Source organism: Pteronotus mesoamericanus, unplaced genomic scaffold (assembly GCF_021234165.1).
Source record: "Pteronotus mesoamericanus isolate MK-2021 breed Mesoamerican mustached bat unplaced genomic scaffold, CSHL_Meso_final contig_120, whole genome shotgun sequence".
Lineage (NCBI taxonomy): Eukaryota > Metazoa > Chordata > Mammalia > Chiroptera > Mormoopidae > Pteronotus > Pteronotus mesoamericanus.
Window position 1 is genome coordinate 2,233,001 of NW_026555041.1, and position 15,956 is coordinate 2,248,956.

The 15,956-nt window shown below is 48.9% G+C and overlaps 1 protein-coding gene across 1 annotated transcript in view; it reads right to left on the reverse strand.

Annotated features, from left to right (window-relative positions):
- Positions 1-15,956, reverse strand: part of ACTN2 (actinin alpha 2) — a 61,520-nt gene that overhangs the window by 23,896 nt on the left and 21,668 nt on the right. The window contains exons 2-7 of the mRNA XM_054584730.1: positions 14,369-14,483; positions 13,353-13,472; positions 12,061-12,147; positions 8,102-8,189; positions 6,479-6,557; positions 3,507-3,588 (exon numbers count right to left, since the gene is read on the reverse strand). Of these exons, the coding sequence (XP_054440705.1) occupies positions 3,507-3,588; positions 6,479-6,557; positions 8,102-8,189; positions 12,061-12,147; positions 13,353-13,472; positions 14,369-14,483 (571 nt within the window). The remainder of the gene's footprint in view (positions 1-3,506; positions 3,589-6,478; positions 6,558-8,101; positions 8,190-12,060; positions 12,148-13,352; positions 13,473-14,368; positions 14,484-15,956) is intronic.

Genomic DNA, 15,956 nt, shown 5'->3' on the forward strand with positions numbered 1-15,956 from the left:
GCGACTCCGGGTCAGGGCTCGGGGCCACTTCCCACTGGCTCCTGGAGCCCACGCCCCCCTGGCCGCACCAGGTCGCCCGCGCGTCCCTTTGCGAGATGCGGGGAACAGCAGCCGAGCGCTGAGCTCCATCTCTCCAGCCGCTGCCCCGCCGCACCCACAGCCGTCCGCGCTCTGCTCTGCGGCGGGCTGCTGGCACGGGGATGGCGGCCCCCGGAGGAGCACGGCTGGGGCGGCCTCTGCGCACACTTACCACGCCACTTACAGAGGCCGCCCGGAGCGGCCAGGCATCACGCGAGAAGGATGTGCACGGCTCGCGCACGCTACGACCCTTGCTACCATCTGCCTTGGCTGCCGAATTCACCAACAGGAAGAGAGAAACAGAACCGGGTGACACACATCCTTCCTCCTCCCACTCAGCAAAGCTGTTTTTGCTGAACCGCTTTTTCACTTTACACGGAGCTCAGTCACGGGACAGAATGAAATTAAAGAGAAGACACTTTGTAATTCCCTAAAGTGAAACCTAGTCTTTGGGTTTCCAGAGGATATTAATAGAAAGGACGTGGGGCTGTGCAACAGTGCGGAATCTTCTGGAAAACAAACATGAACGGTATACTGGTGCACAGACAGAAAGTAAGTTTCAAAGAAAACTAGACGAAAAAAACACCTAACTGCCTCCTCAGAACCTGATGGGTCTCCTTACTCAGGGGAGAGGAAGGAAGAGGAAAAACAAAGGAAAAGAAATGAAGGCACACAGAGGCTGAGCAGGGACGTGCATTTGACGCCCTCACCTCCGTGCACCAGTGAGAGCGTGGTGGTGACAGGGGACACGAGTCGCGACGGCTTGCCCGGCAGGTCCGGCCGGGCTCGCTGAGTCTGTGTGGAGAACGCAAGGCAACGGCTGCAATGTGTGGACACTGGCCGGCTCCCGCTGGCCACCTCGGAAGAGCCGGAGCGATGGACCCTCTCTGCCGCCCCACACGTTCATGCAGGGCGAGCTGTGGCTCAAACCCAAGAAGTCACCCTGCCAGCCCTTCCTCTGTGTGCTTCTGAGAACTGACAACAGAAACCAAGGGACTGCCAAAGAGAAGGGCACGCCAGCCGGGAGCCTACGTCCACGGCCAGACGTGGACCTGGCTCCACAGGACGCACACTGCAACGGTCCCAGAGACGTCTGTCGTTGGGCGTGTGGCGGCCCGGGGTCAGCGAAGGCCCTCTGCAAGCCCACGCAGGGCAGGCACACCTGCACCTCTCAGCCGTGCGCCCACCTCAAAAGAGGTCTCTGGAGGCGAACAGGACAACGAGCTTCACAAGCTTTTCAAACATGAGGACAGGATGAGGAGGCACTTCTCCAGTTTTTACCACATGTTACAGTTTCAATTAGCCACGAGAAAACTCCCACCTGGGGGCCACGTCAACAGCAGCAGGTGGGGCCAGTGACCCGAGAAGAGGAGCCAGGCACAGCATGACAATAAAAGGTGGCAGGAATAAGACACGTTACTGTGATGCTGTGCTGACATGATTCCGCACGTCAGCAGCAAAGACATGAAGGCTAAGGTGGGGGTGCCTGCTGGGTCTGTGGGTACGTCCCAGCATCCCCACACCCCGGTCAGTAAGAAGATTCTTATGAGAAAATACTCTACAAAGGAATTAGCAGAGTTTGTGAGACTTTCTCTAAGCCATTCAAGAGGAGAGATGAAGAAGAGCAGTGGAAGACTGGGCTGTGCCACGGGGCAGCGGGAGGCCCATCAAGAGCAAAGGATCCGCGGAGCAGACACGTGCCCTGACCAAGGCCCAGGGACCAGGGAAATCCGAAGCACCGGGCGCGACAGAGCTCCTGGCGCCCTGTCTGCAGGAGACCAGGGAGGCGAGGGTGAGCCACACGGCGAGTGCCCGTGGAGAACCAGGTTGGTCCTCGCTCTACTCTCTTAGCCATTAACTCAGAGTAAACTCTGGGCAGTTGTTTACCGTACGGCAAGGTCGAGGGAGAGACCACGCAATCACAAGCTTAGCGGGGACAGACGAAGAAAAAGGGACAGGAGCTTGTCTCGGCTGCTTGTTTATGGTTTTATCAACTTTCTCCCTCTAAAGAGTTGTGGAGAAACCATGCGTAGAATTCGGAAGGGTGTGTTCAAGCGTCAGTATCAATGATACAGGTGTTTGATGAATGGTTAAATTAATAAATAGGTAAAGTTAGAATCCTAATTGAAAGATCAATGTTATGTCCCCCAAAAGATATGATGAAGTCCTATCCCCAGTTCCTGTGAACGTGACCTTACCTGCTGGTGTGCAGGTTAAGACGAAGTCATGCTGGAGCAGGGAGGGCTCTAAACCCACTGTGGCAAGTGTCCTTACAAGAGGAGGGAAGGACACACAGCGGGAAGATGGCCACGTGAAGGCAGAGCCCAAGCGAAGCCACCACAAGCCAGGTGAGGCCTGGGGCTTCATGAAGCTGTAAGAAGCCAGGAGGGATCTTCTCCCTGAGGCTTTTGGGGGGACCGCGGTCCTGCCAACCCCTCAGTTTTGACTAGAGCTTACAGGACTATAAGAGAATAAATTTCTGTTGTTTTAAGCCACCCAGTTTGTGGTAATTTGGTACAGCTGCCATAACGCAATCACCAACAATGAGGAGGAACAAAAAATGGACTATTGACTATAATAAAATTCTTTGCTTTTCCCAACAATGCAATTAGTGAAAGCAATGGACCATTCGGGAATTACATTCACAACAAACAGTGATAGAAGTTCCCAGACGTTAGGACCCCACCTTACACATCTCATCACGCGCTGAGGCACCCAGGGTCCTGTTCACAGTGACTGCCCAGTCAGATCTGCTGAGTGTTGAGTGAGCCGTGAGTGAGTGGCATGAATGGATGATCTCCAGGTCAGTGCTTTAGATGGAGCACTATAGGAACAGCCCACCGATCCTTCCCATGCGAAGGGCACCAAAGGCATTTGAAACTATTCCCCGCAGGAGTGATGCTAAACTGCAAAGTATTTAGAAGTTCTTTCAGCTCTAACTAAATAAAATTTAACTTAGATCAATAAAAGGAAAATGTGAAAGTTTGAGAGGTACAATCTACATTTTGCTTCCATACCTTCTAGTTGGAAGGAAGGGCTTTTTCCTTGTAGAGTCTTAAGCACTTCACAAGGTTTATTTACGAAAGTTGTCTCAATGTGGTAAGGAAATTTAGGTTGTTAAAAAATTAAAACATGAACTTTTTCTTTGAAAATCACAACGTAAAGCATCCTGTTTCTTTGCCAAAGCTGAACCTTCTACCAAATCGTTCATCATAGTGTTGCTGGCTTGTGTGTGTGTGTGTATGTGTATGTGTGCAGGGTTTTTAGAAATAATTGATGAACAAGCTATACATGAAACCCTCCAATACCCCCGGAGGAATCCTAAGCACTTCCGACGCAGCCTGGCTGTAAAGCTTTGCCAAGCCTGTGTGTGGCCACTGCGTGGAGCCCACAGAGTTTCTAAGAGTCAGTAACACAGTTCACCTCACCTTCAGCATCCAACATTTTGGGAATATCCAGATGCTTCTCGGCAATTTCCATGGCCAGGTTAATATTTCCTATTGGGTCATCCTGCATGAAAAACAGCACTGTCAGTTTTTTAAAATGTATTTTTGAAACAGACATATGAATGTTTTCTATATACCTCACTTTGGGGAAGAAAGCTTCCCTTCCACACAAAACTGTAAGAGTATAAATTATTTTTCTTCTTAGCTCTTTCCAATCACTTCAAACATTTAGAAGAACATAAAAAATGATATAAAATCCACATGATCCATGCACCATGTAATTCATAGAATGGGAGCAAAGGTTCAAGAGAACAAAGGCTTTGCAGGTGTGAGGAATATAGCTGGGCAGGATCTGGAAGGTGATTGTGGACAGGATCTGGACCTGGATCTGGAAGGTGATTGTGGAGAATCAGCCAACACCTTTGTTTTAAATGTATGAGAGCAAAGGCATAAAGAGAAGGAGACACACTGCCAGGTGAAGGCCAGGCCACCGGTGAATGTCACTAGGTGGTTCAGCAAGCAAAGTCATGTTTCTGCATGTTAAAGGTGAGAATTACAAAAACTTGAAAATTAAAATGGTGAAGAAAGTTTTCTTAAGATTACATTTCTCTTACACTGTATAAATGAGTTAAATATACAGGGTCCGGCAGAAGTAAGGCCTGCTTGAGTGTGGTGCTAGGGTAACAATGTGGGTATAATAATTTAAAGTTTTGATTTGAACATTTCACCTAAAATGTCCTATTGTGTGCTTGAGTGTGATATTGTTATGTTACAGAATTACATGCTTCTGATTTTTGTAATAAAAGATTTTATAATAAAAAAGGGGTATTGTTTGTGCCAGACCTTGTATAAAATGCAACAAAATAAATTTAACTGAAGGTGTAGAAGTGAAATACTGAAAAGCTAAAAGACAATATTTCTTGTTTTGACCCATTAAAGAGATTGACTGCTATGAACTGGGGTCAGGGAAGGGGTTGTAGAAAAGAAAAAACAAAACGAAAAGCAGTGTTAGTGCAGGAATGGCTCTGATGAATTTTACCATCAGAGCCATTCAAACACATTAGACACTGCAATGCTTTGCGATGAGCACATTCATTTTAATGTGGTTAAACACTTCAAACGCGCGGGCTTCAAAAATAGTCACAACCTTCAAGGAAGAAGCCAAAGTAAGCTTCCTGCCTCGCGGAGCATCTCGTTATTTGAGGCAGAAAACGATTCAACTCGACATTGTTAGACAGAGCCCAAGAGCACTTCAGAGAGAGCAGCCACGCCGCCCACGGAGCCCCACCTGGACCCTGTGCACAAATGCCCACAAAGCCAGGGCGCTGAGTACAAGTTTCCTTATTTTTGTTTTTAATATATAACGAAAACTTCAGCACTAAAAGTGCAGAGGAGTGATTCTGAGCCTGTGTGAAAGTCATCTCCTTTAGCCTGTAACTCACAGAGATGAGGTGTGGCAATTAAGTGCTTTCTTGGCACAGCGCTGGCCATGTGACCGTGGGCAGATTACTGAGTTCCTCACTTTCATCATCTGCAAAACTGGGAGAATAACAGTGCCTAGCTCACAGGTGCAATGCATTATATTTTGCTGTGCATTAAAAAGATTGAATGAATATGTGTACTATACATATAATACTTATTAATATGCATTAATATTAACGTACATATATGTATAAACAATGTTATATACCACACACGTTAATACATGCACATATATATCATAAACGTTCATGTATTTATTTACAACAGTGTCTTTTCTAGAGCTATATAAGCATTAGCTGCTCTTAATAATCATTTTTTTACCTATCATAGATGGCCAATTAGCACATGTCTGTTCACCTTTTGTAATAAAAACTGACAATTATAAACTTCTAGTGAAACTAGGTCTATCTGTCTAGTATAGTCCTCTCATTTTGCAAATGAAATAAAGATTAATTGAAAAATTTATACATTGTCTGTATGAAACATTCCAAAAGCGCAGGGATAGAACACACACTTTGAAAAGCTGAGAAACTCCGGTGGCTGCATTCCCTTAGGCCACCTTCTTGCATGACAGAGCTGTGGCACCAGGCTCAGCAGGGGGTGGCGGGCAGGCAACAGCTAACATGCAGGGACGGCCAGGGCACTGCCAACGACCATGCACGCCACGCAGGTGAGGGCAGCATGCAGCGTGATGCGAGGGGCCAGCCAGGCACACCAGCGACCGAGGCCTGGGCGTGACAGCCATGTGGGGCACCGTGGGGGTGGGGGCGGGCCAGGCCCTCGGGCCTAGGTCCTCAGGTGGTGCTGTTACTTCCAGGGCAGCGAGACTGTCCGCTGCAGGCAGATGGGCGTGGATTTCTTTTTTCCAGCACAGACTACATTTTTACACTCCTTTCAAAGGAAGAGTTCAAAGGCTATTTGAATCTTAAGCATGCTAAAGTTTAAGCTTAAAGGGAGAATTAAAATTCCCTAAGTTGAGTTTTCTGAAGCAAGCAAAGCCTCCCCCTCCAAAAATCCTCAAACTTCTTTTCTGAGGCTAGGACTAACAGCGAGATAATTAAGAAATGTCCCTCGTGTGACAAGTTAATCAATTCTGAGTAGATTATTCTGCAACTCAGTCCTTCAAAAAAGGCAAAGGGACTTGAGCAAGGAGGCTGGGAGGGTTTGAATTGCTCCTCCCTCAAATATATGCTTCACTTCTCATATTTGCAGTCTAGGAATGTAGCATCTCTAACAAACACGCATAAAGCCTCACAGTAAAAGTCAAGCCCAAACAGCAGTCGCTCAATTTGGGCCAAGGCGTGACTGGCTTGGGGCTGTCTGCCCTCAGGGTGAGAGGAGAGCCTTCCTGCTGCCCTGCCCGAGTCTGGAGGGCCTGGCCCGGGCTGCCTGCAGGCCCAGGGCTCGGTGCTGATGTGCTCGTTCCGGGGCCACATGCTGGGGGCGGGCGACAGGACAGCGAGCCCGACGACCTTGTTCAGCTTTGAGTAGTCAATGAGGTCGGGCCGGTGCCGGTGGATGAGCGCGCAGAGTCCCAGGCCATCCTTCCAGCTGCGCCGCGTCGGGGGAGCGGGACAGAAGTTAACGCCGAGGAAGCCGCAGGTCTGCACTGCTCAGACGGCGGCCTCGCGGCGCCTAACTGCTTTTCGTCTGACTTCATGCACAAAAGGCCCCTGGACCTTCCGCCCTACCCGCCCGGCGGCCTTGTTCCCCCTCCTTGAACACCTGTCTTCTTCCGGGGTCACCAAGGACTGCTACCCCCTTGGTGTCCACTTCCCATCTTCAACTTCAGGCCCTCCCACGCCTGGGCCTCCTCCCAGTCACCCCACCGTCGAGTTCAGCGCTGGGAGCACTGGCAGGGCCCAGAGGGAAGACGTCTCTTGGCAGCTGTCCTGCTGTCCTCTGTCACTGCCCCTCCAGTCCCGCGAGCCCCCTCCCCCTCCAGTCTCCCTTCTGGACCCAGGGCCGGCCCACTCGCCGTGCACAAGGATGCCGACCCTGAGACGCCCAGCGAGTCGTTCCTCCGAGACTTCTCACACCCCCAAGGGCCCCGCTTAGCGCCCAGGTAGCCGCTGTCTTTCCTCATAGTGTAATTTATTTTTAAAAGGCAAAGACATGTAGGTTCGTAAGGGACTCAGCAGAGAGAATGTGGGTTCAGTCTGCTTCCCCCAGACACCCACAGCCACGGGAGGCCAGGGGTGACCAGCGCGTCACCTGACAGCTGGGGTAGGCGCCTGCTCCTCAAAGGAGGTGGTGGTGCCAGGAGCTGGGGACCACACTGCTGGTGCCTGGGCCAGCGCTCTCGGCCAGAGGAAGAGGAGCAAGGGGCGCGGGAGGCAGGCCGAGGGCTCTAACACTGGCCCTGGCCGCTCCTTCCACAGAGAGCGTCCGGCTCAGGGCCTGGCGCCTGGCAGCCTCTCTGATAGGATTTGTGGACCCGGAGGAACCCCCCCCTGTTTTCATGGGTCTCATGCCTGTTCTCCATCTCTCTCCATTTACTTTCCATTTACTTTCAGGCTGACCCGCCACAGAGAAGGTGAGAACTAAACCACTCACACGTAACCACCACAGACGATCTATCTGAGAAAGGAGACCAAAGCAAGGAGCAAAATTGTGGTCTCGGACTGTATCTAGATTTCCTCTGTTCAGTTTTCTAGAGTTTTTCGAACACAATTTTCCTGTTTCTCCTGAATTCCAGCCCACAAAGCTGATCTAAGGCAGAGGGAACAGGGTGGGCGAGACTCTGTCCTCGGACCTCAGGCTCTGTCTGCTGAGGTCTCTCCTCCCACCAAGGAGTGATCCCTGTTGCCATCTCCCAGTGCGAGGTGAGCGCCCGGGAAGGTGGCTTCCTACACCCTCATCTTCTGAAGACCCAGTCTGGCGCCACGTAAAACTCACTGTAAGCACGGAGCTATTTCACCAGGATCCCTCACTCTAACCACGTCTTCCCCAAGAAACCCTAAGCATCGGAACTCCGATAGCTGCCGTCCTGTTACAAACACAAAGTCCTCTCAGGCAGGAGGAGGAAAAACTAGTGTACGTGCACACTGTCCCGGCCCCTGGGAGCCCAGCAAGAGCAGAGGCTGGGCACTCACCTGGTGTGGAAGTTCTGAATGTTCACGTTTCTGTAGGGAGCCGTCTTCCTCTGGCACCACAGCAACAGGCCTTCTTTGGCAGAGGTTTCTGGAACGACAGCCAAGAGCAGGGTCCACAGGGACATGCTCACCACTTCCTTCGCCCAAGGTCGGCCACCCGACCATGCGGCCTGCGCCTCCGGCGCCTTCTCTTCTCCTAGTTTCTGCGGGAGGATGGCAGCTGGAGCCCTGCGCCCAGCGACTGACCAACTTCTGATGACACTTAGGGACTCAAAAAGGAGTCACTGCAGGTGCGACTACCGGTTATGACATAAAACACATGAAACTTACCTTTTATATGAAAATAATAAAATGTATATAGTTTATGACTTAACTAACCTGTCATTCACTTCATTTATAATTTATATTCTTAAGTAAAGGGAATCCACAGAGGCTGCTATGTCTAAAATGTATACCCTTACCCAGAGGTTTTATAATAAAGACTTTGATTGGTAAATGTGAGTTTCGATCAAGTCGGCGCCCTGCCCCAGCCCCAGCCCCGGGGCACCACGAAGCTGGGCTGCGGGCGCCGCGGCCTGAGGTAGAGCCGGCACTGTGGTCCCGGCCGCCACACCCCCCCAGAGGCCACACCTCTGCAGGTTGCTCCACCACAGACCAGTGAGGGCGGGTACCTTCCTGCGGCACGCGGGACTCCTCTGAGAGCAGCTCAGGCTTCAGGACCCCCCACTGGCCTGCGGACAGCCCTGCAGGATGGGGCTCTTCACCCCCAAGCCCTCCCGCCCCCTTCTCCAGTGCAGGCGGCAGGCAAGGGCTTCGGCCTGAAGGCTCTCTCTGCCGCCGCCTGCTCTCCCACTCTGTCCTCCGCAGACATGTCCCCCGGCAAACCCCAGGCACTTCTGTGTGGACTGCATGTTTGTGTCCCCTCAGTCCGTATTTGGGGCTCTAACCACGATGTGGTGGTTTTAGAGATGCGGCCTTCGGGAGGCAATAGGGTTAGATGAGGTCATGAAGGTGCGGCCCTCACGATGGGATAAGTGGCCTTCTAAGAAGTGAAATCAGAGTGCTCGCATGTGCATGAACACTGTCTGTCTGTCTGTCTGTCTGTCTGCCATGTGAGGTCACGGCACAAAGGCAGCCATCTACAGGCCTGCAGAAGGCCTTCAGCAGAACCTGACTGTGCTAGCACCTGTCTTCAGCACCTGCATTTTCGAGGTTGGAGGTCAGCCTCCAGAACCGTCAGGAAATAAATTTCTGCTGTGTAAGCCGCTCCGTCTAGCGCCACCTTAGCGTTTGCCTCTGGGGGCCCACAGTTACGTACACCAAACAGCCTCTCAAAGCCACTTCCAGGGCCCAGGATTCTACCTGTGGTTAGGGTCCAATAGTTTAGAAAGTTCCTGTAAACATGTAGACTCTCTGGTCTTTCATTTTATAGGGGCTTGAGGTTGATTTTTTCAAATCAAAATAAGTATTCCATAATTATTTATCTAAATTGTCCTTCTAGTTCAGACTTTTCTTTGACCCATAATCCAGATGAAATAAACACACTCCCAAAGTTTCATGTGTTATATGAATAATTTGAATGATTCCTGTTCATGTCTCTTGCCTAGCAAATCCTTGTTAAGGAAAAAGATGAAGACTTTATTAATATATGAACTGGTACAGGTGCTAGAATGCGAAACTCCATACCTAGCTGTTTTGATGTCTATAGCTGCCTGCCTTTGGGTTTTGCCTAATGCCATTAGTAAGAAAAAACACACCAGGAGAAAATAAAACTATTTTTATAGTTTAAATGGAAATTATGTTAGAAAGGGACACAGATGGAAAGCAGATCAAGAAAACCTTGTAACTGCTACTGAAGTTTAGACTCACATGTCAGTGAGCTCCACCCGATTTCTTTCTGTCTGACGGCTCTGAACACTCTCAGGTCCTGAATGTGGAAGAAAGTGCTCTCCCTGTCTAACTGGCAGCTCCATTCAAAGCTGACTCTCGCCCAAGTCCACTTCCAGGCTTTCAGCAAAGATCAGCAAACCTGTGCCAAGTGTGTCCCTGCCCGTGGGCCACCTCGCTCCCCACAGGTGCAGGCGAAACCTGAAACATGGCCGTGTGGTGCACACACGTCCACAAACAAAACCCCGACCGCGGGTGTGAACGCGTGCTATAAATAGGTAGTGTCATTTGTCACTCCATCGTGAGTATGACGCACCAGGAACCCCCTGTACCTACATCTGACTGACCCCGCCAACTGATATGTTAATCTCGCGTTTGTTTCTTGGAGGAGACCCACCATTCTGTTAAAGGAGACTGGCTCCTCAAAAACCTCAGCTGCAACAACATCTTTCTCTATATAACATACATCATTAAAACACGGTAAGATGATTGCATTGTAGGTGTACAGAAATTAATTGAGGTTGTTAAGAAATGACTTCATAAAGTAAAAAGAATAAAAGTATAAGTTAGGAAACTAACATCATCTACTGTGTTGGACACTGAAAGACATCTGGTTCAAGTGACTTAGGCACTTCGCTAACATTATCACTTTTGAATGTTTAATTTCAGGAGCTTCTGAAAGGCAGGTTAATATATCTGTTTATGGTAATCTTTCACAAAATACTGTAGTTTGATTAATTTTATTAGTAATAATTTGGGGGGAACCCTCTAACAAATAATACCATTCACAGCTACACCTGAAACAGAATTCAGTTTTAAAATCATATCACCACAATTTGAAATACATAACCAATCAGAAAAAACCTGAGATTAAGTCTACCTCTGTAAAAAAAGATTTGCCACTCTAGAAAATGCAATAGAATGAACAAGATAAAAAATAGCATTTGCTCTTTAAAGTTGGTTCAACTGTTTAAGTATTTAAATTTAGAAGTATATACAATTTATAAAACTATTATAAGTTACTCTTTTTTAATAAAGCAGGAACTTTTAATAAACATCTTATTATTTTCATTAGCATGCAAGGAGTGTATGTTAATAAAAGTACATTGTCTGAAGTTTTCCAATTCAAACTATTTATTAATTCAAGCTAGCTGAGCCTGAATTATCGAGGCTTTAATATCCTCGCATCTTTGATTTTTAGGGGACAGAAGTGGAGTTTCAGAAATGATCTAAATGCACCAGAAACTCCTTAAAGGCAAGTACTGTAGGCCTCCTGTAAACAGTAGGCAGCAAATTGCTGGTTTTTAATATTTGTTGGTGGTTAGTAACTAAAATCATTTAAAAAGACCAGAGTCAGAGTTGTACTCGGTTCTAGGCAGAATTACAAACGATGGCCCCCACCTGCCCCTTCCAGGCACCTGGTTACCTGCTGGGGACAAAGTCGGGGGAGGCCGACTGGACAACGCAAACCCCCTTTAAGTATGTTCGGATATACATTTTGTGACTTGAGAGCTTAATAGGCAATATTCTAATTTTAAGAAGGTCAAGTTCACCATTTTCGACAGTGCTTAAGGCATCAAAACATCTAGGGGTACAGTGGACGTAAGACTAAAGATTTTTACCTTCAGTTTTAACACCAAGAACTGGGACTCTTGGTGTTTCAAGGAAGAAAAGAAGGAGGAAGAGCAAATGAACAAACTTGGATTTCAATTAATCATTTTTTGCACCGGAAAAACAGTGTTTCACTGTAAATCTAAAGAATTGTTATACTTGTGAACATACTAGTATAATAAGAATAAGCTAAAAAAATTTCACTGAAAAAGCGACTTCTATACTGACCATGCGCTTGTCTCTTCCAAAGTGATTCCACCCATGACTGAGACAGCAGGGCCAGGGTCTTCCCCGCCCAAACATAAAGCTTGTGAGAAACCAGTTTACAGAGCTTTCATTCAATCATGTAAGCGAGCGTTCAATTTTATAAAGCCATGTTGTTCAAATTTTAAATTGTAAGCTCAGTTTACAAGTCACTCTGCATCTCGTAATACAGTCAGATTTTTAACCATGTCTCTTACCTTCAACTGAGATGTCCTGTATAGCGAAGCGGAGGATGATGGTCCAGATCATGCCCAGCGTCATCTTCACGTTGCCGTCGACAATCTCTTTAGGGAAGAAAACCAACAACAGATCAGTGTGAAGAAAACGTAGTCAGTACATAACATTTTCCTGTAAGTTATGTTTTCCATACATTTTAACTTCAGAGTTACTGGAAAAAATATATATAGAAAGACCAGTTTTATGTTTTCATAAGTGTCGCAGTGTGTCTAGTTATAAATACAATATTCATAACCAAATGTTTCCTGTTTAAATGAATTTCTGAGTTAATAACAAGCACAAATCTTACATATGCATAATCACTGAAAACAACACATGAGCTCCTCAAGTTTAAAGACTAAATGAGCTACGGTTCTAAATTTAGTCATGCCCCCTCGTCCTCGGGGGATACATTCCAAGACCCCCAGCGGACGCCTGAAGCTGAGGACGGTCCTCAGCCTTGTACACGCCGCGTTATTCCCACACCTATACACCCGTTCCCTAACGGAAGCACTTGCGGCTCCTCTTTGGCACGTCCGAATTGCCAACGTCGCTGCTCCCTGCTCTGGGGCCGTGATTAAGAAACGAACGGTGACTTGAACACAAGCACCGCGGTATCGCCACAGTGGATCTGATATCTGTGGGGCTACTAAGTGACTAACTGGCAAGGGGCACCAACAGCGTGGAGACAAGGGGCGAAGCGATGATTCACTTCCCAGGATGGAGAGGGACAGGCCAAGATTTGATCACACTACTCAGAACGGTAAACAACTTAAAAACTTACGCATTATTTCCAGAATTCTCCACTTCATATTTTTGGCTTATGGTTGACTATGGGTAACCGAAACCACGGGAAGCAAAATGGCTGAACTGGGGGGACCAAGTACGGAGAACACAGGCTCATCGTCACCCTGGCCCTCCCTCCCGCCCCCAGCTGGCAGGTCCACGGGCGGCGTGTGTAACGGCAGGCAGGGGCTCCCGATCTCCCACAGAGAAGGGAGACGCCCCCTTCCCTCCCAGGCACGAGTTCTCACTGGGAGTCGATGGGACGTATTCATTCTTCCTCACTCCCACCGCAGGTTTGGAGTGGATGGCATTCTATTTGGCTGTTCTTTTCAAATAGTCCTGGAGCCTGGCCTGCCTTGCACGGCACCGCCTGTTCTCATCTGTCTGTGCCCAGAGCCAGCGGACAGCCTGGCCCCCGGGGCACCCGGGCGGGCCCACAGCCACCGTGACCCCGTGCGGCGTCAGCCCCGCCCCCATCACAGCTCACCTTCGGCCCCGATGGACACCAGTTTCACGCCTTTGCTGGCTATGTAATCCAAGGCTTTGTTGACATTGGCAATTTTGTGGAATCGCATTTTTCCTCGGTCAGGTTTGGGCAGCCTTTCCCCTGTCAGGTGAAAACAGGTCAGTGTAGAAAGAGAAGGCAACCCCCACCCCACCCCGATGGGGAACTGAAGTGCCAAAGTTCAGAGTCCTGCTCTCCTCGTGTGGAAGTGGGTGTCTGTTTCTGGTGTGCCCCTGGTTTCTGAGTCACAGCACAGGGGGAACATTCACCAAAAGTGCCTGAGAGCAAACGGACCGGTGGGGAGCCACACTACTACAGCTGCTCGCTTCTCAGATCTGCTGAGTGTCCAGCTGGGCCTATGAGCCAACTGCAAAGGAGTGAAGAGGGAAGCCGTTGGTGTCCCGGAGCACCTGGGGCTGCTAACTCGCTGTCCGAGGAGGGCAGGGCAGCCTGGTTCAAGTCTCAGAGGCGGCAGCCAGGGCTCCACCCAGACACCTGATTGTGGATCAGGCAGACTTGCCATTACCCTTCCCAGTCACGCCTCCGCAGAGGCGATCCATTCTCCAGTCCAAAGCCTAAACCAGCCGACTGAATGACATTCAGGGCAAAGCACAGCCCCGAGTCCGGCCGACGCGCACCCGGGACTTCTGCTTGACAGGCAGGCTCTGGAATACACACAGGCTGGACTAGGAGTGCAGAGGGCGGCACGCTGGGTCGTCACGTAAGTGCCATTTTTGCTCTTATTTTGTTTCAAAGGGGGGTGAGATAGGAACACTACCTTAATATGCCAAATCTAAACAGAATACACTCCCTTTTTAAACAGAAAAATAACTCTCAGCAGACGGCTCTTTGAGAGGCTTTCTTTTCCAATAACACCACGTTCTTGCCCAGCGGGTTCAAGGGAACTTGGGAGCAGCATGTGTGCCTAGAGGTCAGTCTGCTGCTCACAGGCACGAGGGCAGGGCGGGTGTGGCCCCGAAGAGATGCTTCCCACCAACCTGAGATGACTTCCAACAGCAGCATGAGCTTCAGGCCGTTCCTGAAGTCCTCCTCGATGTTCTCGATCTGGGTGCCAGCTTTCCTGAGGTGGGAGTTACACCAGGCAGTGAACGTCTGCAAGAGAGAGCACCTGGCTCAGCAGGGCCTGCCGGGCGGACCCTCCACGGGGCCACACGCTGCGCCTCACACCTTCGGGGGCGTCTAAGGGGCTGGAGCTTCTTGGGCCATCAAACAGAATGCAATGGAAAGAAGGATGTGGGGCCCAAGGCTAAGATTTTAGCAAAATTTCCTCTTTAGAGACAAAAACCTTGTATTTTGTATATCAACCAGAGGACATTTTGCCTTCAGTTTGAAAAGGTACCACGTTCACACCTATGCCTTCACCTTCTGAAAACTCTTCCTGTGTGTGCAACAAAAATAAACTTGCCTGCAAAATGGATGAACAAATAATGTATAAAGACTATCTTACTTCAGAGCAGAGGGTGGGTGGTATTGTGTAGCAGACAGGGGAAGAGAGGAGGGGCCTATCACCACTAATTACCTAGGAGCTGTCCCGGAGAAACAACAGTCTTAAACTAGTTAACTAGTCAATTAAACAAATTCGCGGTATCATCAATCTTCAAAAAAACCCAAAAAACAGTAGCAGTGGTGATAATAACCTCCTCCCGGCTCAGACCCGGGTTTCAAAGACGGTCAGACACAGGGCCGCCCCGGAAGGGCTCACGGTCTGGTCACACGAGCGAGCTTCCAGGCAACCTTCAGAGGGAGACAGGCTGCACGTGAGGCGGCACCCAAAGGCATTCTGTTTATTTTTCAAGCTTCTTTGAACTTGGCTTCCACTTGTGCACTATTTCCTGCCAAAACCAGATTAGAAACACTCTTGGCAGCTGCTGGCTCTGAATGTGAACTGTCCCCATCTCTCAACAGCTGCCGGGCTCAAGAACAAAGTGCCCGCGTGTTACACCAGGCGGAGACACACGAGTAAGCTGCATTATACACGGGAAAGCGAGCCACTCAGAAATAGACCGTCCCAAGGAAGATTACCAACAGTTTCCATAAAGATGATTTTCCTGGGTAATAAAGAGGATTTTCAAATCTGACTGACAGTCACTTATTGCAAGAAATGTGACGGCATTAAATTCTAGGGCAAAAAGAAAATATAGGCATTTTCTTGGATTTGCAACAAATTTTCCCCTGACAACCTAAACTGATAACTACTTTTCCTAAAACATATGTAAATTTTAGTCAAGTCTAAACAGAAGAGGCACTCTAAGCCATATATTCCAGTTCTGTACCCAACCCAGGAGGAAGGCACTAGCCCCATGGAGCTATTTAAATGTAAGTTAAAATTAGAGGAAACTACAGTGTTAGCTCCTGGGCTGCACAAGCCACCTTCTGAGAGCTCAAAGCCACACGTGGCTCGTGGCTGCTGTGTTGGGCGGCGCAGATGCAAACCACCCCCAGCATCACGGGAAATTCTTTTCAACAGCACTACCCTTCGTAAACAAGTTCTGTTCTGTGAAGCTGTGATTATTACAGAAGTCTATAATTTATTTACACAAATATGAATTCTATGTGTCTGCTTTT